Here is a 23,451-nt window from a genome sequence, read left to right on the forward strand (position 1 = left end):
ACAGAAACGACACTTCATGAATATTAAATAAACGCAACTAAACACTTATTGTATTTGCATAAACAATATTTGCTTTGATAAAAACAACAAAAACAATATTGGCGTTGAGCTCTCATTATAATATAAACCGTTATAGATGAGTGTGTTACCGTCAGGCAAGGATTTGCACATTGATTTGTTTAATTGTATTTTTCATTATTAAATTGTTGTTGTAATTTGAACTACATATTCTGATCAAGGGAGACATGTAAAGTTGTTGTTTCTATTTTATTTCTCTCTTTACTTGGCTATTTGGAAACTTAAGCTATTTGTTTTCTTAGTGAAAACGTTACGTATCCGTAACAAAGCCGATTCTCTGCTCTTTCTCGCTGTTAGGAATTTGAAAGTAACATTTCAGTAAATTTTTGTCTCTTCTTATTTCTTCCTTAATGAAATCAATTTACAGCAGTAAAAAATTTTAAAACACTAACCATATTTTATTGTTGTAAACCGAATACTTTTTTAGTGAAAATAGAACTTCTGTTCAGATTACAAAAGGATGTTCAAATGAATGTTAAGTTAAATATAAATGAATTTTTTCAATTATTATTTTCATTCTAAATTTTTCATTAGAAATGTTTTAATAATTTTGACTAACTAAATTAATTAAATTTTTTAATGGAAAGAAACCACTTACTTTTTATTTTATTATACAGTTTATGTTATTATGTACATATGTATATTATATAATTTGCAATAACTTTTTAAAACATATAGGAAATTTTCTGATAGAAGTCAATTTTACAGAAAAAGTTGGTCTTCATTAATACCTAATTTTACTTATACATATTTCATTCTAGTTAGTAGTCTATTCCAGTAACTGAAACCCATTCGATCTTTTTGCTATACAAAAGCTAATTTTATACGCCCCTACAAACGGTATCTTTAGGTGTTAATCAATGCATTATTTTGTTGAATAAAAAAGGTTTAAATAAATTCGTCACTTAGACCACATAGTTCTAGTTGTCCCGTTCATGCCGTCCAGTAATTTTTTGAATGTCACAGTTTCTATATTTTGCACACAATGGGTTCACCTATGTATATATTCCTATTATTTATACCTACCTATACCTATATTATATGAAATCGATTTATAACGTCAGAATTTTAATTCTGAATATAAAGTTTTGTTTTCAATAGATAGACTTTTATCGAAGAGTAGTGAATTGCAACAACAAAAATTTTTTTTTATTATTTTTAAATTAAATCGAGTTAATTAATTGAATTGACTATACAACTGTAACAAGTATTGCTAAATATACATCATCACTGGTCTTAAAATTATTTCATATATTTAATTATTTGCAATTTTTTTGAAGCTGCTAGTACCAAAGGTTGATATTCAGGAGTATTTATGACAAAAATAAATTTGTTAGTTGTATCTTCAAAAACAACTGCAATACCCAACACCCCCTCCCACTCTTCTTTTCAACCTTTCTAATATACATATGTATTTTTTCAGTTTTTTTGATCACACATAGTTTTGTTGAGCGCAGTCAACGTAAAATTATGGGGACCACTGCTTACAACTACTCGGTCTTGTAATAAAGCCTGCGGTTCGCATATATTCCCAAGTCTTTGACAATTTCATATAGTGGAATTGCTGAACCCGAATTTTTAAATGTTGACTTCTATTTTTCACATAGACGATCACTCCTAAATTAAGCTTACAAAATATAATACTGCAGCTGCAATTTTACTAGTTATTATAATGGCTATATCATCTGGTTATGTTGAAACATTGATAGATTTGTAGCCTAATAAAAGAATATCTTTTATTTTAATATAAAAAAAAAATTAAATACGATGAGATGTAAAATAACGAATAGATACAGGTTTAATAGTTTAATTTACAAAAAATAATATTATTGTATATGTATATAAAATATATTTAAGGTCTGACTTAAAAACAATTCATGAAAATACTAACTAAAGGACCATATTTTTATAAAACTCAAAATTAATAAAATAAAAAAAATTATTCAGTATAAAAAAATAAATAAATAATGAATAAGTGAAGAATAAAAATTTATATATTTTTAAAATAATAAAATTTTTAATATTAATAAAATTTGTAACGTAGCTGTATAAGCTGAAATATTGTGACTAAAAAAATATGGTTTCAGCAAAGATACTTTTATATCTGATCATACGAGTATCACAAATTATACTTACAGAATCAGGTAATTATAATACCGTTATAAATACTTACAATCACAACAAATTTGTGACCGCCTTTCTAATAATAATACATAAATAATAACTAAAACTTCAACATCATCATATCGTGTTGCAAGTCACAGTCATCTGCAAGTTTCGCTAACTTTTCATTGACTTGTTCTTAAATATGGAAGATATTTAGCTATTTGAAATAATTGAAAGTAATTTGTTTTACTGATGGAGTAATGTTTTATAAATAGAAATAATACATATATATTAATAATACAAAAAACTTTATAATACCTAAAACAAGTGTTCTACAAAAACTTCATCTTCAATTTTGATAGTTCAATGAATACCCCGAAAAACTATTAGAAAAGGACATCAGAACTCTGATGAATTATCAAAATACAAAACAACTTGATTGAAACGATTGGACTCTTAAAACGAAAACTATTAAATCAGAAATATACATATCATAATAACCCTCACTGCTTAGAATACTAAATCGCTAAAGAAGAGATCATATAACAAGATTCTAAGCGAAATTTATACCAAAATCACCCTTCTACCTAACTTAAGAATTTTAATGAAGAATATAGAGCATTTTTTACAAATAATAGACTTAAAATTAATATAAACCTAAAATTTTCGACATAACCAATATGCAACTAACTTAAATAATATTCATATTAATACATATAAACATAACATATATAATATATTGTGAACATAAAATACAATTTCATCTCCGAAATTGACAATTCTGTTGGAGCAGGGAATGGAAAATACTAATCCATTTTCTCAAATATGGCAAGAGTGTCCAAAAAATTTAAAAACTTTTTTAAATATTTTTTGATATCTCAAATATAGTTTTTGTACTCTGAATAATTTATTTAAATAAAAGATGAATCCATCCTTTCCAATTATATAGAAGGTTTTTGTAAATCGATGGAATGTTATTATTTATTACTTTTATTTAATCATAAAAACATATAATTTTTTTTAATATTTAATTTCATTGCATAACCATACCAATTTCATTACATTATATATAATATATATCATATATTACTCCATTGTATATATTTTGATGAAATTTAATAAAAAAATTTAATATAGCGTGGCAGTCTCCATATTTCTTGGAGACAAATACTGATGGCGTCAGTTTTCAAACTGCAGTGGGTGTACAAAAGATTAATGTTAGAGAGGAGTTAAGTTGGCCATTTCAATTGCTTAAAATTAATTATCAAGGTAACTTTTTACAAAATATATTAAATATTAAATATAAGTACTATCATTTAAAGGCAGTGGTACACCAACTTTGGGATCCTTTGATATTGGTGATAACAGTCTCTTAGGTGCCAAAATAACTGCAGAAAATGACGACTGGTAATTGTTTTATATAATTTTAAATAGTTAATTTATTAATAATATTGTTAAATAAACTATTTTATTTTATTTACACAAACTTGAGAAGGTATACTTAAATGATAATGATATTATAGAGAAAACATCAGAGAACGTAGTTGTAGAAATATTACATATCAGAATATTACATATCTATCTTGTAATGTTTGTCGCATATATGTTGATCTACCCATAACCTCAGCACTTTTAAAAATAAATAAATAGAATTTAGCGCATTAAGTTTTTATTAAGAACTGTGACGAAGTGAAAAGGTTAGATAGATGAGGAGGGTTGGGTACCTGTGAAATCACAATTTAATAAGTATAAATTTTAAATCATACTGTTGGCTGTAAAACGTGATGTTAACATATTAAAAGGCACATATAATACTTCAACAAAATAGAGAGGGAGTTATTAAGAGACGTTTACCCTGTAGTTGGAATTAAGTCCAAGAAATCTGGTGCTAATGCAATAAAACTCATAAGGAGGTACTAGTGAAAGTAGTTACTCATCGATGCTTGTAATTTTAGCCCTGGTATAAATCAGGAAATTAAAAGAGTGTTTGACGTCTGGTTTGCTTGATACAATCACCAAGGTTTTAGTACTTTAACAAGCGGAATTTTTCTATATGTATCGCATTAGAACATCGCATTGCGAATATAAAGGGAGTTTTACGTGAGATGAGTTGATTAAATTAGTTGTAAGAAAGAAAAAACCTTGCGGTTCACTAATATTATATCTGCTTTTTTATTAATTATTAATAAGCCTATAAGGGATCATCAAAACTCTTTTAATTTGTTTTTTTTTTGTTTATTTCTAAACCAAACCTAAGGATTGTTACGATCGAAAAACGACAAGACTTTGAAAATTCTAATCAACGCATTTATGCTTTTCAAATTTATATAAAAGATGATGCTGATGAGCTAATGGAACATGGCATTCTCCTAACACTGGAAAATATATTTGATAATAAGCCATCAGTAACATACAATCCATCTCCATGTCGCGTAGAGGTGAGTTAACCTATTTAAAAAGATGTAGATTTGATTTTTAATTAATTGAAAAGAATTTAAGAGAACTTTATATAAAAAACATATTATTTTTTTTTGTAGATATTATAAAAAAACATTTTTTTTATTATGTTCAGGAACTGCAAACCAATTTCATAACGAATTGCATATTTACAATTTATGATGCGGACGGTATGGACCGAAATATATTACGTATTCAGGTTAATGGTCAATATAATGAAGCTGATATATTTGATTTTGAAGATTTCGGTGAGACGAGGACTTACGAGAAAGAATACAAATTAAGGTATTTATTAAAAATATGAAAAATTTTAATAAATAAAGTATAAGTGAAAAGTCCTTAACGTAAATGCAATAACTGCAATAAAAATATATATTTTTCTGGGCTGAATTTATAATAATGTTACGGTGTTACGTACGTTTCAAATTCGGCGTAGTTGTTCGCAATCGCTGAATCTAAGTTTACTTAGTTTTCAAATTCACAAAAAATAATTATAATCATATTTTCAATAGAATAAAAAAACCACTGCATTATGAAGAACGTGCTGTCTATAACTTGGATGTAAGTGTCCATGATACCAGTAATAATACAGGTAATATATTTGCAATATTGGAGGTGATTGATCTGCCAAATCGAGATCCAATTTGGGTGCGACCACTTACAACCGCAACTTTTGATGAGAAACAAGAACAGGTATGATATATTTTTATATAAAATTTTTATACAACTACTATTATTATAATTATAATACACAATAATTTTAATTCCTATTAAGAATTCTAACTATTTTTCCTAAATTGGTAACAAACCTTATTATAATTCCTTCGTCTGTATTTCAGTTTTTCACACTTAATGCTATTGATGGAGATACGGGAATAAATAAGCCTATTTGTTATCGTTTAGAGTTTGAAGAGGACTGTAAGTGAACTCTGAGACTTTCCCAAGGTTCTATATGAATTTATTAAATCATTTTTTCCACAGATTCTGAACTAATGAGCATTAACGAAACTACAGGGGTTTTACATGTTGTTCCAATTGATCGAGATATATTACAACAACAAATATTTAATTTTTATGTAAACATTTTATATTAAAAAACAAAATTTTTCAAAAAAAAATGTAAAGCTTATATTTACACAAATAATATAAAATTATCTAAATATATGTTTATAATTAATACTATATAATAATATTTACTTCTAGACCTGTGCATATAAATGTGATAATTCCTCATGGTTTATAAAAAATACAACTATTTTAATCGTTCAAGACATAAACGATCATATACCAGAAATCATTATGGAACCAAATCTCGTACAAATTTTAGAGCAGAAGTACTTAACATTACCAATGGACAAATTTATTATTGAAGATATTGATTTGGTAGGTAATGTTATAAATTTTTTTAAATAAATTAATTATTATTAATTAATATTTATTAATTAATATATAATTAATATTTAATTTATATTAATAATTAATTAATATTAATCAATTGATAATTAGTTATTAATTATTTTAACATATCTTTAGGTCGTAAGACCGAAATAAAATAATAAGATTTATACTTTACTTTTAGGACTGTATGAGATATATATTATTTCATTAGTTAATATATAATGTATAATATAATGATATATATAATGTATATATATATATTTTCATAAGATATTATGTTTTTATGAATGAAAATTTACTGAATCAATATATTAGTTTCTTCATTTAAGACGTTGTAATAAAATATAATCTCTATATACATTTTTTTTAATATTATTTTATTTTATTTATTAATTTAGTTAATTAAAAATATTTGACATTTCTCTAATTTATCTAAATTGAAGATTTTTGGCGTTTTTTGAGTTTATTTGTTGTCTCATCCCTATAAACCTTGCAAATATAAAAGAATGGGAATGCAATATGCCAAACATGTTAAAGTATTTAATTACAATTTTCATTTGGTTTGATTTATGAAGTATATATATGATTCTATGTATCTATCCATTGTGTTATTAGGTAAATTTAATATAATCTAACGTTTATCAATAGATAGTAGCAATCCCTCTTCACTATTAACCTGTATTGATTTCAGCTCAATAACTTGGTAGCTTTAAAATACATTTTTTAGGATAATTTTAAGTCAATAAAATGATATAGAAAAAATATATTGAAATAATTATACTTCTATTCTATGTTAGATATATTGTCGTTATATATAATATTAAACTTTTAATTAAAAACTTTTGAATAATTAATATATATTATCTAGGGGATAAATGCTACGTATAAAGCTTACTTAATGACAACTAATGGCATATCTTACTCAGAGGCTTTTTCTCTGGTACCCAATTCAGGCTATCAGCAAACTAATTTTTCCTTAACAGTACTAAAAGCAGATCAATTAGATTATGAAACAGAGGAATGGCGAAATTTTGATATAATGGTAAAGTATTGTTTATATTAATTTACAACTACTTTAAAAAACAACAAATTTTAATGGATAAATAAATTTGTATAGCTGCGGTTTATGCGTTCTAATAAGTGATAAAACTGTAAATTTGAATAATGCAATTTAGGTGTACGTTGGTTTTGGGTATTAACGTGCAATTCTTGAAATTTACGATTCAGAAAAAAAATATATATGAACAATTAAACTAAATGTTTCCAAAGTGCAATAACAATGAGTAGTTGGTTATATCTGAAACATCTGTACTTATGTAAATTTTCTTTGGATTTGAAATTTTTCTAATTATTTCATTTTCTATTCACAATAGATATCTTCTCATAAAACATAAAATTCTTAATAAAGAATATTAAATTATTAACTAATTTTTAGCTCAATTTTAATAATGTTACTTTTCTCTTGAAGATATGTGCAGAAGAAGTCGAAAACTCAGCTCGCAGGTCAAACCGTACTTTAAGGATTGAACTAATAAATTGGAACGATGAATGGCCTATATTCATGTTCGACTCATATGAAGTAAATATAATGGAAAATGTTACAAAAGGGACATTTCTGAAACAGATTTATGCAAGAGATCGTGACTTTGGTGATAGAGTTAAGTATGTGTGATGTTGTGCAATATCTATTCATACTAAAGAAGTATAATTTAAATTTCAGTCATTCTATTGTCGGCAATATGTCTGGTTTAGAAATAAATACACAGGCAGGTGTAATATTCACAAGTCATGATAATGTATTCGATTATGAAAGGCAAACTACTGTATTGGTCCAAATACAGGCAAAGGACACTTTGATAACAGAACACTCAAAAACCCTACACACAGTATTTGCACAACTAACCATTAATATAATTGATGTTAATGATGAGACCCCTCAATTAAGAATGGTAAGAACGCGATTTATTATAATATATCATATATAAATATATAAAAAATGCACAAAAGTCCTTTAATGACTATTTAACTAACCCATTTTATACATAATTTGTTCTAAAAATTTACTTGATTAATAACACTCCTGATACTAACTATTATATATTTAATTTAATTTGATGTTTTGATGATTTAATATGATATCTCATAGCCTCGAGCTATAGTTAATATAACAGAGAACGCTGCACCTTCCACACTTTTAACCGATAAAATCGAGGTACGTGATGCTGATACTACAGCAAATCTAACACTTGAAATTCTATGGAACGCTACCTATGCTACAAAAAGTGGCCAAGAAGTACAATCAGAGCTATTTATAAAGTAATAAACACGAAATATCATTTAAAAACTTATTTAAATTCTATTTTGAAATCATTCTTTTAAAGCTCTTTATTGATTGAATCTGAAGCGGAGAGTAAAAATGTTTTAAATGGTCTACTCCGTGTGAATCCTGCATTTGAAGCTCAAGTGGACTATGAGAAGTATGACACTATATTTTTAACTATTCGAGCAAGAGACCTTAATCAAGAAATAAATGAGGACACTGTAATTGGTAAGTAAATAAACTATCTCAAGGGGCTGAGAAAATATTATTAGAGATCATTGCTGATTGACTCTGGATACACAGGATTGCTTTTTAAAAATTATTCTTGTTGAGTAATTCACGGTAGATAAATTTCACACTTAGAAAACCCATATTCAAGAATTCGTATTCTTTGTGCAAAAACATCGATCTATCATCGAAGAAGTTTAAAAACATATAATATATAAAAAACGATTCATCTAACTGCATAGTGATTTAAGGACCTTTTCGACCAGTAAAGTCGAAAGACTCGATACATTCAAAATCTTACTTACAAGTACAATACTTACAAGTATTTTTTTGGAGATCGTAGCTAAAAAAAAGTATTTTTATATTCAATTTTGCTAAGTACATTAATTAGAATCTTTGTATGTTTAATTGTGCGTTTTCAATTGACTTCAATGACAAATTTGACATCTTGAATATCTCTACGTAGAAGAACGAAGAAAAATGTATGTTTGTAAGTGTTACAAAATCCGGTTTCAATCAAGGGAACTAGTGTAGTTTGGCTGCGTACATTTTAATTTCAAATATTTGAACATTTTGTCCTATAAATTAGATCTTAATTAATTTACAGCATTAACGTAAAACATAAATAGACCGCGCTAAAGATAGTGAAGACTTCACACTTTTATATTTTGCTTTGAGTTTTCTCGGCCTATATTGTTTCCAGGATGTTTACTTTATTTAATATAGTCACACTATTTCTAAATAATGTGGAGACTTATTACATCTGATATGTAAGTTGTTTCCCATAAATTATCACATACCGAATATTAGCTGCTAATGCAAAATATTTGTATTTATCGAAACAGACATTATTGGTCTTAGTAAGTTGATCAAACCTAGAATAATTTCAATATAAAACTTACAAAAACGGTAATTATAAAATTGTATGTATATGAGGAAACATTTAAGATAGCCTAATTATAGATATCTCTTATATGAACGTAAGAAAACATATAACTAAATATTATATAAATGATACTATTATATCTTTATGTCGATTTTCAAATTATAGCTGTATTAACCATACGTGTCGATGATGCGAATGATAATCCACCAAATTTTAGATCTGGTACTTTAGAAGAACCGCGTAAAGTTACAGAAATGGAGACAATATCAACTGTAATTGGTAAATAACGAATATATATATAATTAATAAAATGTTTTATAAATGTTATGTTTATTTACTAATAGGTTCAATAGAGGCTTTCGATATAGATGGACCAGGCAATAATAATTTTACTTTTGACTTAAGGTTACATTAAATTGTATAAATAGTATTTTTTATTAAAATTAATAAGATTAATTTATTTTATAATGAATGTTTCATGAATTGATAAATAATAATTAGTATTTTATTTTTTTTATATTTATGTAATATTTAGATCCATTGGAAATTTAACGGAAAACTATCTTATTAGTATAAATAATGAAACCGGTGTCTTGCGTGTTAATGGAAGTATACAATGTGATGTTCCACGGATTTTTCTTTTAGAATATGAAATTATTTTAAACGATGGAGTGTATACCACAATAGGAAAGGTCAATAAGAATATTTTAGTTATCATATACATTTTTTAGTTATTTCTTTAGTTTTTTATTTAGTTTAGTTACTTTAGTTAATATAAATACTCATGTATCAATTTCTGTAGTTAGTTAGGTTAGAAGTCTTTGTAATCAGTTTATATATACTAAAACCAATTTTTTTAATAATTGTATAGTGAAATTTTATATTATGCTTACATTTATATAGCTTTATAGCATAGCTATATTATGGTCAGTTTAATTATCTGATTTATATTTTTATCTTTTATTTTTCTATAAAATAAACACACAGAGGACATTTAAAATCAGATTCTCCATTTTCAGATCAATATAAGCATAATCGATATTAACAATCGTGTACCTGAAAAGGATGCATTTGAACAGCAGGTGAAGATATATGAAAATGCTACAACTGGAGAAATTGTGGGACAAATTAAGGCTTTTGATCGTGACAGGGACTGTAAGTTCATCTAAGGAGTATAAAAAATTTAAATTTCAAAGTTTGAATGACCATTCAAACACATAACTATTTTTAAAAAAAAATGTCAAATAAAAACAATGGCGGCCAATTACTTATAATTATTTATCACATAATTAAATATATTTAGTAAATCTCCACTACTCCCAACCTCCGGAATCTAATCCTGCGTAATCCTAATATAACAAAAAATAATTCAAGGCATTGAATTAGTCCATTCAATGAGCAGTGGATAAGGCATTGAATTAATCCATTCAATGAGCAGTGGATAATTTTTTATTTTGAATTCAGTTTTTGTTAAGTTTGTATATAAATACACTTTAAACTTTTCCTGTATTTTTAATATGACTTCCTCAATTTCAATTCATCCAGATTATCGGGGTTCTTACTGTATTGGACATTCAAGAATAGTTACTATTTTATTTGATATGAACTACAATTTATACACAACACTGCTTTATTTTATATTTAAAATAAATAACAAATTATTTTATAATATTAAAGAAGTATTAGTAACAGCAGCCGCAGCTCAAAACCCTTCTTTTAAAATTATATTATACAGATAAAGAAGGTCCATTATATTTACTCCATTATTTTTATATAACTTAACATAATATACTTGTAAACGAGCTATCTAAGTCTCAGTCTTCCTGTTCCTCTCTCTCTCTCTCCTTCTCTCTTTCTCTCATTCTCATTCTCGCAGTCTCAAAGCAATATTTAAACTCCAAAGTTTAAAAATGATTCCTAATTCTCCATTGCTGTTTGTTGTTTTATTCTTTTTAATAAAACAACGAATCTGTTCTGTATATATGAATCTTAATTTCTGGAGATGACATCCTAACTTAACCAATTTATTATATTTTGTTTCATTTTGTTTTATATTATTCTTTTATTTATAGTTCCACACAATGCATTAGAATTTTCAATTAGTAGTGCCATATCTGATATTCATAATCTTTTTGAAATCAATGCTACCACCGGAATTGTGAAAGTAAACTTGCGGAATGGACTTCATTTAGATCGAGATAATGGCATCACTTACCACTATATACCAATTGATGTAAAAGATAATTTCAATTTCAATAATCGTGGTTATGGACGTTAGTCATACCTTTATTTTTTTTAAGTTAATATGTATATTTCCTTATTATAGCTGTTAACCAGATTTCAACATTTTTGAATATTAGTTTATTAGACGTGAATGATAATGCACCTATAATGCCAGCAAAATTTTTATTTTCACCTGAATTTTCCGAGTCCGATACAAAGGTATTATTTAGTAATAATTTAAATGACATATATATATATACCAAATATTATATATCCATTTTACTCATTATTTAAATTTAATTACAAATAAATCTTAAGGGAGCCTTATTATAAGCTATACTTACTATAAGCTAATTTGAAACATGGAGTATATAAATTATAATGATATTAAAATTTTCAATATTAACTAATTCAGGTAAGGAAAAAAAATCAACAAATATTAAATTAATATTTATTTATTCTGAATTAATAATTTCTTTTAACTGTTTATTGTCTTTTCATTAATTTAAATCACAAATGCCAATCTATGGAGGAAAGATTGACATTGGCACAAATGCCAATGAGGAACAAAAGTTCCTCATGTTATTACTTTATTTTTATGTTAGGACAAAGATTGTAAGCACACAAAGTACAGTAAGACCCCGCTTAATGCTATTTCGTTTAACGCTGTTTCGGTTTAGCACTCTTTTATTTCAACACGAAAATTTAAGCAGATGTTCGAAAAAAACAGCAATCAATAAAAGAATTTTGGAAAACCTACAATATCATGAATGTTGTAGAAAACATAAACCTTTCTTGGAATGAGATAACAGAAAGATCTTTGAATAGAGTATGGAAGAACATTTGACCAGATTTTAGTAAGAGCGAAAACATTGAACCCTCTGTCGATATGGATGATATAGTGATAGAAATAGTGGAATTAGCGAAACAAACCGGTTTAGATGAGGCAAAAGTGGAAGACGTCAAAGAAATAGTTTAAAAAACAGCAGATAGTTTTTCTAATGATGAGCTCAAGGAATTAATTGAGTAAGAAGAAAACAACAATATTGATAGTAGTGATTTCGAAGAAGAGCAAAAAGAACTTTCGATATTGTTTGTGAAAAGGAATTTGACCACTACAACTGAAATTTTGGACCAATTTGTTGAAATTGATCCAAATTTTGGCAGGAGTTCAAAAGCAAGACGGGGTGTTATAGATGCTTTATACACTTATAAGCAGCTTCTAACAGAACGCAAAAGAAAAATCGCAATCTACATTAGATGCCTTCTTGACAAATAAATATTTGATTCTATTATTATTAAAAAAAAATTAATTATTAAATTTAATACCTAAGCAATTTTCTATCAATATTCACCTAACCCCAATATTTACATGTTAACATAGCCTCGTTTAGCGATATTTCGCATTACGCTCTACTCTGATGGAATGTATCCGAGACGTTAAGCGGAGTCTTACTGTATGTTATATTGAAGTGTGGAAGTAACGATATTATTTATTAATATAGGCTATGTCCTTTGAGAACCATTTTTCTAAAAAATTTTAATATATCATTCTTATTTTTCTCATAATCTTTCAGATTTTAAAGTATACTAAACTTCTTAAATACTAAAACTACCTGAGCATCCATACTTTTGTTAAAAATCTTTCCTTTTACCTTCAAATGTAAGAATACGGAATTTATTTATTTCTTTAAAACGAAAGGGACGTTTGTCACCAAAATCAATATATATAATTCCAACTGCAAAGCATACTTAAAACTTTTACTTCACAGTCATATATTTTTATTTAATTTATATATTAAAGATTACTTAAAATGAAATATATATATGAAATGAATATATGCTAATGTAATGTCATCTCTTAGAGCGAAAGGATGAATAAAATAGTCATAAAGATCGCTTCGTCTTTCAATAACTTTGAGGTTTTAAAGTAACCTATTTTAAGAATAATAAATCAATATAATGCCATATTTACATATATATTTCGGTACTACAATATTAGTTATTTTTTATGAATTTTTATGAATTATTAACTAATTAAATTGATTTACATCCAAAGAAGAATGCAAATTACATAATAAGTAGTACCTCTACAAAAAAAATGAAAATGAAATTTTGTTGTTATGATTTACTACTATTGAAAAACCAAGTTATTACTAAAAAAGTTTCAACATAATTGCCTTTAAGAATTCCCTTTACTATGATTTATTTTCTTTGTTTTGCTTTTATTATTTTATAAAATATATTATAAATTTAATAAATATATTCAAATAAACTTTTATATAAATTCATTAAAAGAATTTTTTTTTCATATGACAATTATTAGGATACCCTTAGCAAAATTCAGCTTATAGCAGAAGACAAGGATGAATATAATACAAGCAATTCATGGTTATCCTACAAGATATTGGATATAAGATCAGGTAAAAATGGAATTAAAACCACAATTTATTATTTGTCAAATCTTCTCTTACATTATAAAACAATGATAATTTTTATGATGTTAATTACTTCATAATCTTTTAATATTTTTTTCCAATTATTCTAATTTATTTTCTCTCAAAGTCGGTGACAATGCCAATAATCTAATTGGATATGAGGATCTTTTCGGTATTATTGGCGACAACCGAACATATGGCCAACTTACAAGTCTCAAACCGCTTAAAGGATTTTATGGTATCTGGCAAATTGAAATTGAAGCATTTGATCACGGTACACCCACGCTACGAAATGCATCTAAGTATGAGATACTTGTGCGGCCTTATAATTTTCATGCTCCCACAATTATTTTCCCAGTTTTACATAAGACTATACGTTTATGGTAAAGAATTCATATTATTATTTATTAATAATAATTATTTAAATATTTATATATTTATTTAATACAATTTATATTTTATTGCATTTCAATTATGGATATATTATCGGTGCTATTGCTGAAGTCATTCTTTACAAGAACCTAATCGTCCACTATTTCAAGCAGACTGTGTAAGTCGTTTACCCCATTTTGAGGCATTTGATCCAGATGGTGGAGAATACGGTGATATAAACTTTCTACTCAGTAGCGATGGTTAGTTTTATGTAAGTTCTTCTCACGCTAATATTATAAACTCTGAACTCATGTTTTAGTGGGTCATGATAAATATTTTCAATTGTCAAAAAACAGTCGCAATCAATCAAGCCTCTATTTGCAAGAATTAGTACCAGCTGGTATCTACTATGTACGTTTAATTTATGATAAAATGATTTAAATATTAATATTAAATAATTAATAACATTAAATATATTTTTTTAATGTTTTCTTTGACATAGCTGAACATTCGAGCTACGGATGGCGGCGGTAGTTCTTCTGAAGATATTCGCAATTTAAAAATTGTTTTTGTGGATATGTTAGGAAATCCTATGTTCTTGGAAAGAGAGTTTTATACAAATTTTACTGGTAAATAAATTCAATTATTTTGTGATTATTAATTATGAAACCTTCTAGAAAAGAATCGTGGACTCATAATATTAAAGCAAAGATTATTGTTTGCAAAATAAACTTCCAGGCATTATATTTAATTTTTCCTTTAATAAATATTCATACAATTCATCCATTCATATAATTGATTATATATACTATAATATAATATAATTTATATATCGACCATAATATGTTATAGTAATGACTTTGTCTTATATTCAAATACATTATCATTTCAATAAAATATTACTCAACTAAGTATATGCTGGACCATGTAAACAGTATCACCCACGTTATAAAAAACAGGTCTTAATATAAAACGGTTTATTCAACTGAATTTTTTGATGACTCACAGACCTTCGGCAACGTTTAACATATTAATCTATTTGCAAACTCTAGACAAGTTGAACAATTGAAGTTTCACTAATTAAAGCGTCAGATATATGATTTTTATATTGGTAGTAATTAAACCCCCTAAGCGAATACTTGAAAATCAGAAATTATGATCTTCATCGTGATGTTGGTATAACAACGTTAGAAAAAGGCCTTAATCGAATTATCAAGCGGCACTCATCGAAACTTTGCTATCTTACAAAAACTGTATCGAATGTACTGATGTCACTAAAAGTCGTACGTCATCTTAAGCACCATAAGCCTTGCTACCTCTGGTCTCAAACTGTCGAAATAATTGAATGGACAAACTTGCTTTAACTTTGTTATTTTCAAATTAGATCTTTTGTAACTTGTTGCTTTTTATAACTATATTATTTATTTATGATTATTTAAAGAGTTAATTTAAAACAAAATAAAAAAATTATAATAAAATAAGCCCATCCATCGGATATACATCAGTATTCACATTTACTTGCATATTGAAACCAGAAAGAAATGCTGAATTCTAGTTTTTTAATCGGTCAGCGTTTGGTTACAATACACACCATAAGCCATATATAAACGAAGATAAAATGTAAAAGAGACCAAATATGTATTACAAAAATTTCGAAATATATTCTCTATTTCTGACCGGTTCTTTTCCAAATTCGACTAATATTTTTTGGAGCTATAAACTGCTACTAAAATTTACTAACAATATATATTTATGTGCTAAGCTTATAAAAATCATTACAATTTTGTAGAGAATGATGATGGTTTGACAGAGGAACGACTGATCCCAGAAGCTTTTGACCCCAAAAACGAAGGTCTAAATTTAGACGAGGAACCCTATAAACTTTATTATTTTATTGATGGTAAAAAACTTTATTCCAAAAATTTTATTTGTAAATTTTTTTTATTTATTTATTAACTATAATTAAAATATTTAGAAGGGTTTTCGAATAACAAAGAAAGAAATAAAGTACAAACACAAAAATTTATTTTTTAATTTTATTGAAGTTCGGCTGACCATACAACGCTGTTTCGAGTATTGCCAAGTACTCTTCATCAGTGGTCTTTGGAAATAATCGAATTTTATTTAATTAGTTTATAGTCCGTATATAATTTGTTTGGACTGCAAGTGCCAGGCTTAGAACTCGTGCCTGTCAAATTAGAAGCGATGACTAATCGTGTTTATCCACAAGAAGCCAAGGCTGCACAAACTTTCAATGCTCAAGTTCCAGGTTTTATTGTCACTTATTTTTATTTAATTAGTGACAACAACCAAAGCACTTGCCGTGCTTTAAATTAGAACGAGCTTATAAACTACAGCTTTATTTTGGAAACACAAGTTCAACGAATTGAAAGTTTAACTTTTTGGGTTTGCCTTATTCTTTATTTCTTTTCAAAGCTACTCTTTTTGTAGAGACATATTGTACTGCATATTTTTTACTTACTATATGTAAAGCAACCATTCTGGTGCTTTTTACAAAGAAGCTATGCTATGTTATTCTACAAATCCGCTTATTGCGGTTAGGAAAAGCTGAACAATATTATATTTTAACATATTGTTCTTTACTTTTCACAAGTCTAATATTTGAATAAAGTATTAGTGTTGCTGTTAAGCTAGACTTACTTTGTATAGTGACAAAGAAGCTTTATTAAATTTTTAGAAGGGCTTCTTTGTCACTATACAAAGTAAGTCTAGCTTTACAGCAACACTATTACTTTATTCTATAATTAAAATAGTTATATTTTATCAAACAAAGTTTTTTGTATTTGTTAATAACATTAAATCAATGTATAATTTATAAAATAATAATATTCCCGTATTATATTTTCTTCTGCAGAAACTTTCATCCCGGAAAATGCTGAGCTGTTTCAATTGAATAAGGAAACCCGTGTTTTGAAATTAGTTCAAATGTTAGATCGTGAAGCTATAGAAATTTACAGACTTCGTATAAAAGTGACCAACAATGAAAATGGACTTATTTCAAATCCGAATAGTGTCAATTACACAATGGATATAATAATAAATGTAAATTCAAAGTCTTCTATATATAGCATAAAATTGTTTAATAATGGTAAAATGCAATTAATTTTTAGTTAAAATAATTTTTTAGACTGACCATACCGCTGTTTTGGATATTGCAAGTATCTATCATCAGCATTGTTTGATAAAATTGATTACTTTTAAATATTATGTGTATTATCTTAGGGTATATATGTGCTAACCATTGAACCTTGATTCTGCGTTTTAAACTCGACAGAGTTCATTGTCTGGCAATTGTAATTTATAATTATATACAGAAAATTACAACCAAACGTATTCCCAATAGCCAATGGTGATGAATATTTAGCAAGATCCGAAATAACTCTATTGTCAACCCAATAAATAAATGTATTTACATCTAAAGTAAAACTTGACTGTTTGAATATGAGAGTATAGAAATTAGTTTTTACTAATTTACTTATAACGGCTACAATTATCTATTAAACTTACGCACACAAAGTTTTCTTTCTCTATTTATTTATAGGTAATTGTAGTATAAGTCATTACTCAAAAAGTTCTAGTCTTCAATAATTAGTCGTTCACAAATACACTGTTAGTGTCTCTTGCATGCAAATTGCAGGTTTACTTATATAGGTCTGTATGTAGGTCTTTCTTAATAGCCTCAGTAAACTATTTAATGATACCCTCCGTAAATTTTTGAATACTGGAATAAATCCAAAAAATTATAAAATTCAATGGGTGCAGATTTGACCGGCTGTCTAAACTGCGTCAAGAAGATGGTTATTATATTAATAACTTCATTTCCTCGTTTGTTTAATAAGTAGATAATAACAGCAACAATTGCATCAATTTTGTCACTAATAACTGATGAGGGCTTTCATACCAAAACTCCTAATATAATATTATCTTCGAAGATGTAGCTTCCAAACAATCTTATTTTTAAAAATGTTCGTTTCTCGTTTCTAAGCGAGAAAAACGATTTCGCACGGCAACTAAACAATATTCTTGCTGACTTATGCCACAATAAACTAATAAGTTAAATAGTTCGCTATCACAAAAAAAACTCGTCTTCCATCTTGACGGATACAAAAAATTAGTTTCTTTTTAGTGAGGAAATTTCTTAACCATGACATGAATTAGGATCAATGTACATTGTGACCGAAAAGTTTTCGGAAATTCTCATTTAAAATTCGCGCGCTGTATATTTTTCGATATTTTAAGTTTATGTAGTTTGGCAGCACTGTCCTTAATTACTATGCCAAAAATGAGCGCGATCTGTCAGGACAGTTCGTTTACGGCAGCTGTTGAAACCAGTTCACCTCAGTAGTGCGTTGCGAAAAAAACAATGGAAAAAAATATTGATCAAAGAGTTTGCATCAAATTTTGTGTTTCGAACGAATTTTCGTGTGCAGAATCGTTGCGAATGCTACAAAAGGCTTATGGGGAATCAGTTTTATCGAAAACTCAAGTTTATGAGTGGTACAAAGCCTTTCAGGACTGTCGTACGACCGTCGAAGACATGCCGCGTTCTGGACGACCTTCGACCTCTACCACCGACGAAAACATTGAAAAGGCAAAGGAAATCGTGTTCAAAAATCCTCATGTGAGTGTTAGAGAGATAGCACGAGAGCTAGGCATCGGTCGTGAGATGGCTCGTTTGATTTTGGTGGACAATTTGTGTATGCGACGTGTCAACGCTCGGCTTTTTCCGATTCACCTCAATTTGTTCCAAAAACACCATCGTGGACAGGTCTCGTTAGACATGCTTGATCGTGCCAATTCCGATCCAACTTTCATGGAACGCATCATAACGGGTGACGAGACATGGGTCTACGAGTACGACATGCAAACAAGCCAACAATCATCGGAATGGAGAGGAAAAGACGAGCCGAAACCGAAAAAACCACGCCAAAGTCGCTCGAAAATCAAGGCAATGCTGATTGTTTTCTTCGATATTCGTGGTGTGGTGCATCATGAATTCGTCCCTGAAGGACAAACAGTCAATAAAGCCTATTATTTGACTGTTTTAAGACGTTTGCGTGAAAATATCCGCCGTAAACGGCCTCAATTGTGGAAGGATAATTCATGGATTTTTCATGACGATAATGCTCCCTCGCACCGAGCCAACATTATCAACGATTTTAAGGCCAAACATTCAATAAATACCATCGAACAGCCACCGTATTCACCTGATCTTGCACCGTGTGACTTTTTCCTGTTTCCCAAACTCAAATTACCACTCAGAGGAACGCGTTTTGAATCCATAGAAGACGTAAAACAGAATTCGCAGAGGGAACTCAAAGCCATACCGGAAAGCGCCTATAAAAAATGTTTTGATGATTGGAAGAAACGTTGGCATTTGTGTATCGCTTCTAATGGAGCATATTTTGAAGGAGATAAAATAAATATTGATGAAGATTAAGAATTTTGCGTTTTATTTAAAATTTCCGGAAACTTTTCGGTCACAATGTATACATCTTATAATATTCATCTCATCTTTACTATAATATTCAAATCTTAATCTCTCCATCTTATAGTATTCATCTCATCTTTACTATCGTATTCTACTCTTCATTCAAGCCACACTTCTTATTCTTTCCCATTATTATTTATCCACTAACACGGCAATGTAATACTATTTTCTGCTGCACCAAATCGGTGGTACCTGAAGGGTGGTTTTTATTTTTCAAAAAATTAGATTGGATTTCTTTATAAGATCCATCCTCTTTAAGTATAACAAACAGTACACTTTTTTATTTCTATTATTAAAATAAATTTATGAAGTGGCGCTCTACATTCAAAGTATCGGAAAATCAAGAAAAACTTTGGTATTTTGCAAGTATCTAGGAAGTAATGAATTTAGAAGAATGAAATGTTGGACTGACATATTATATTTGAAAAAATGACTTTCTTTAATATATCTTAACATGGGCCACTTGTAAAAGTTAATTTCTTTGATAAAATTAGTTATAGGTCATTAGTAAGTTAACTTAAGGTCGAAAAGGTTTAACATCTATGGCTAATCTATATTATGATAGGGCCTGATAGGGTTAATGTTACTGACAAACTTGTATTAGTTTCTTATAAGTGAACTTCTCTTCATAGACAAATCACTATTTCAAAGCTTAAAACACGTCCTATAGCCTATAGAAAAACCAGACTTTTTAAATAAAAACTTTATTTTCAGTACTTAATATTTATATGAATTTTTGTTCATCTTTTTCTTATATCTATAAACAATAGGCTAAATTATATTTAAACTTATGTTCATTGCAGGTAAATGATGTTAATGATAATCCTCCAAGATTTGCACAAGGTTTCTATGCTGCTGGAATCACAACAAAGGATAGTATTATCAAGGATGTTTTGAAAGTTCATGTAAGTTTCTCAGTTTCCGTATGTTTATAATTTGTAAATTATATAAACTTGAATTATTTATATAAATTCTTTTTGTTAAGCTGAAAACGTTCATTGAGCGAAAAAAATAACCACAACGCGTTGTTAATAACTCAAAGCCTTCGTAGCAATGAAGGCTAAAACAACTAAAACCTGTTGTGATCATTGAGAAACACCAAAAATCATTTTAGGTGGTATCTAATGCAACCAAAGTCGTTTTTTTTCGCTCCATCCGAGTTTTTGGCTCTAAAACCTTTCATATTATATTTAATTACATATTAAATATACGACGCCGCGAAATAATACGTTTTTCATTATTAAAACGCATCAATTCTATAACTTAAACTTATTCTATAGATCTTCCACTTATTAATATATGCTTTATATATACATAGGCAGATGATCGCGATTTAAATGACACCATTTTCTATCTAATAGACCAAGCGACTTTCCAACTACATGGCGAAAATCTTCCCGCCAACAGTTCACAGTTTTTCATTTTAAATATAGAAACTGGTGAAATATTGCTTAACTCCTATGTAACAAATAATATGAAAGGTTATTTTATGTTTGATATTGTCGCAATGGACTCTGCCATTCCACCACATTATGATATAGCATCTGTGAAAATTTACATAGTCTCCGAAGCGAATCGAGTTAAGTTCGTATTTCTCAGTGAAATACTAGCTATTCGGGAAAATGAACAATTTGTAAGTAAATTTCTAGTAAACTTTAAAAATATGGAATTATTTATTAAAAATTTTACAGATTAAGGAAGAATTCCAACAAATATATGGATATGAGATATGCAATATTGACTCCGTAGAAGACACAACAAACCAGAAAGGCATAACTAAACGACGTGATGGTGCATTTATTACAGACGTGATGATGCATTTTATACACAATAATGAAGCTGTTGATGCTGTGGAAATACAAAAGTAAATATTCTCAATAGATACGGGTTTAATCAATTTATATATATCTGAAATTTAAAAATGTGTTTATTCATTATTATATATTGTATTATATAAACTATTTCTTTATATATTTATTTAAAATGAATTATAATTTTATATCACTCTTGCTATTTATATATATCGCTCTATATGAATCGTGCTCTTTATGAATTCTGTTCCTTAAAAATCTTATTCTTTGCAGGCGTTCAACGGACTTAGCTTTCCTCTCAAAAATTCAGAATATATTGCAACGCCGTAATCTTATATTGAATGATGTACCTCATCTCACTGTCAATGATGTTACGCCAATGGTGGATGATTGGTTGCTAACAGCACTTATTTTGGCTATAATCATATTTGCTACATTAAGTGCTGTATTAGTTATAGTGATTATTTATAAAATTCGCAGCTATAAACGACAATTGAAAGCTTTCGAACCACCTGAATTTAGTTCCATAGCCTCTAATTTGAATCGGATTGGTGCACCAACAAGTAACATTTTCTCTGTCGAAGGTTCAAATCCTGTTATAAATAAACAAAATAACAATTATCCCAAGTTTGGAGTTTACGAAGAAAGTGCTAGGTATTTAAAATTAATTATAAAATTGTTTACTTAATTAATCTGCCTAATTTTTAAAAAATTTTGAAACAATTATTTTAGCAGCGACTCTGAAGATGGTGAGGATGAGTTTATTGGTTTACAAGACGATCCCACATTTGAAATGAATAACATGAAAAACTTGGAGGCAAGTATTTAACGTAATGTAAAAGAAATTTAGTATAGACAACTTATATATATATATAACATATGTCCAACAACAATTACAAAATCGGCAATGATTTTTTTTTAGTCAAAGCTCTTTACTAACACTTTAAAAAATAATTTATGTGAAATGTTTAACCGTATGGATTTGATCTCTGAGCAAATATACACTCATTATGGAAGATGTTTACGATCTTATTCTCTCTTTAATTAAATGCACCTATTATTTCACTTATGACCATAAGTTGTTGTAGATTGAACGGCGATCGAACGGTCAATCTTTTTAAACTGCAGTAGAAATTTATTTTGTATAGCGTTGGACATATATGAGTTGTTTTTAATACAAATACCCTTAAAAATAAAATACTTAAGTTTTTAATTTTTTATAGCATGAAAAACCGCAAACTTTTGAACATAAAATATTAAACAATGAATTTTTCAACATTGAACCGACTAAAGGACACAGTTGTGAAGAAGAAAAAAATTTACGTTATTAATATATATAAAAATATATCTTTATTAACAACAAAAGGTCAAACATTGCACTTAACTTTTTACAAAAAAATATATTACAACAAATATTTACTTTGTACGTCAACAAACAATATTTTGAAGTTTTTATAAAAAGTATTTAAAATTATTTTTAATAAATTTTTTTTAATAGAATTGAATCTGAAGTGTCATGTAATCATTTAATTTATTTGCTGAAATAATAAGTTTAATTCAAAAATATAAATCCCTTTCTTTTAAAACTTTAGAATGTATAACCCCGAGGACACTTTAAAAAT

At 27.6% G+C, this 23,451-nt stretch overlaps 1 protein-coding gene across 1 annotated transcript; it reads left to right on the forward strand.

Moving 5' to 3' along the window:
- Nucleotides 1–2,133: 2,133 nt before the first annotated feature.
- LOC119675938 (cadherin-23-like) lies at nucleotides 2,134–23,189 on the forward strand. The gene is made up of 33 exons (XM_038087156.1): nucleotides 2,134–2,222; nucleotides 3,322–3,453; nucleotides 3,507–3,591; nucleotides 4,442–4,622; nucleotides 4,757–4,926; nucleotides 5,154–5,334; nucleotides 5,481–5,559; nucleotides 5,623–5,657; nucleotides 5,845–6,024; nucleotides 6,908–7,081; nucleotides 7,508–7,701; nucleotides 7,760–7,988; nucleotides 8,186–8,355; nucleotides 8,421–8,587; nucleotides 9,639–9,752; nucleotides 9,818–9,878; nucleotides 10,009–10,165; nucleotides 10,493–10,628; nucleotides 11,546–11,746; nucleotides 11,800–11,915; nucleotides 14,023–14,119; nucleotides 14,262–14,517; nucleotides 14,639–14,766; nucleotides 14,826–14,917; nucleotides 15,009–15,135; nucleotides 16,296–16,406; nucleotides 17,382–17,569; nucleotides 20,822–20,923; nucleotides 21,337–21,651; nucleotides 21,710–21,882; nucleotides 22,103–22,483; nucleotides 22,562–22,646; nucleotides 23,053–23,189. Exons 1-33 carry the CDS (start codon nucleotides 2,156–2,158, stop codon nucleotides 23,158–23,160), a joined length of 4,992 nt encoding a protein of 1,663 aa, XP_037943084.1. The 5' UTR covers nucleotides 2,134–2,155; the 3' UTR covers nucleotides 23,161–23,189.
- The last annotated feature ends 262 nt before the right edge of the window (nucleotides 23,190–23,451 follow it).

Source organism: Teleopsis dalmanni, chromosome 2 (genome assembly GCF_002237135.1).
Source record: "Teleopsis dalmanni isolate 2A chromosome 2, ASM223713v2, whole genome shotgun sequence".
NCBI lineage: Eukaryota > Metazoa > Arthropoda > Insecta > Diptera > Diopsidae > Teleopsis > Teleopsis dalmanni.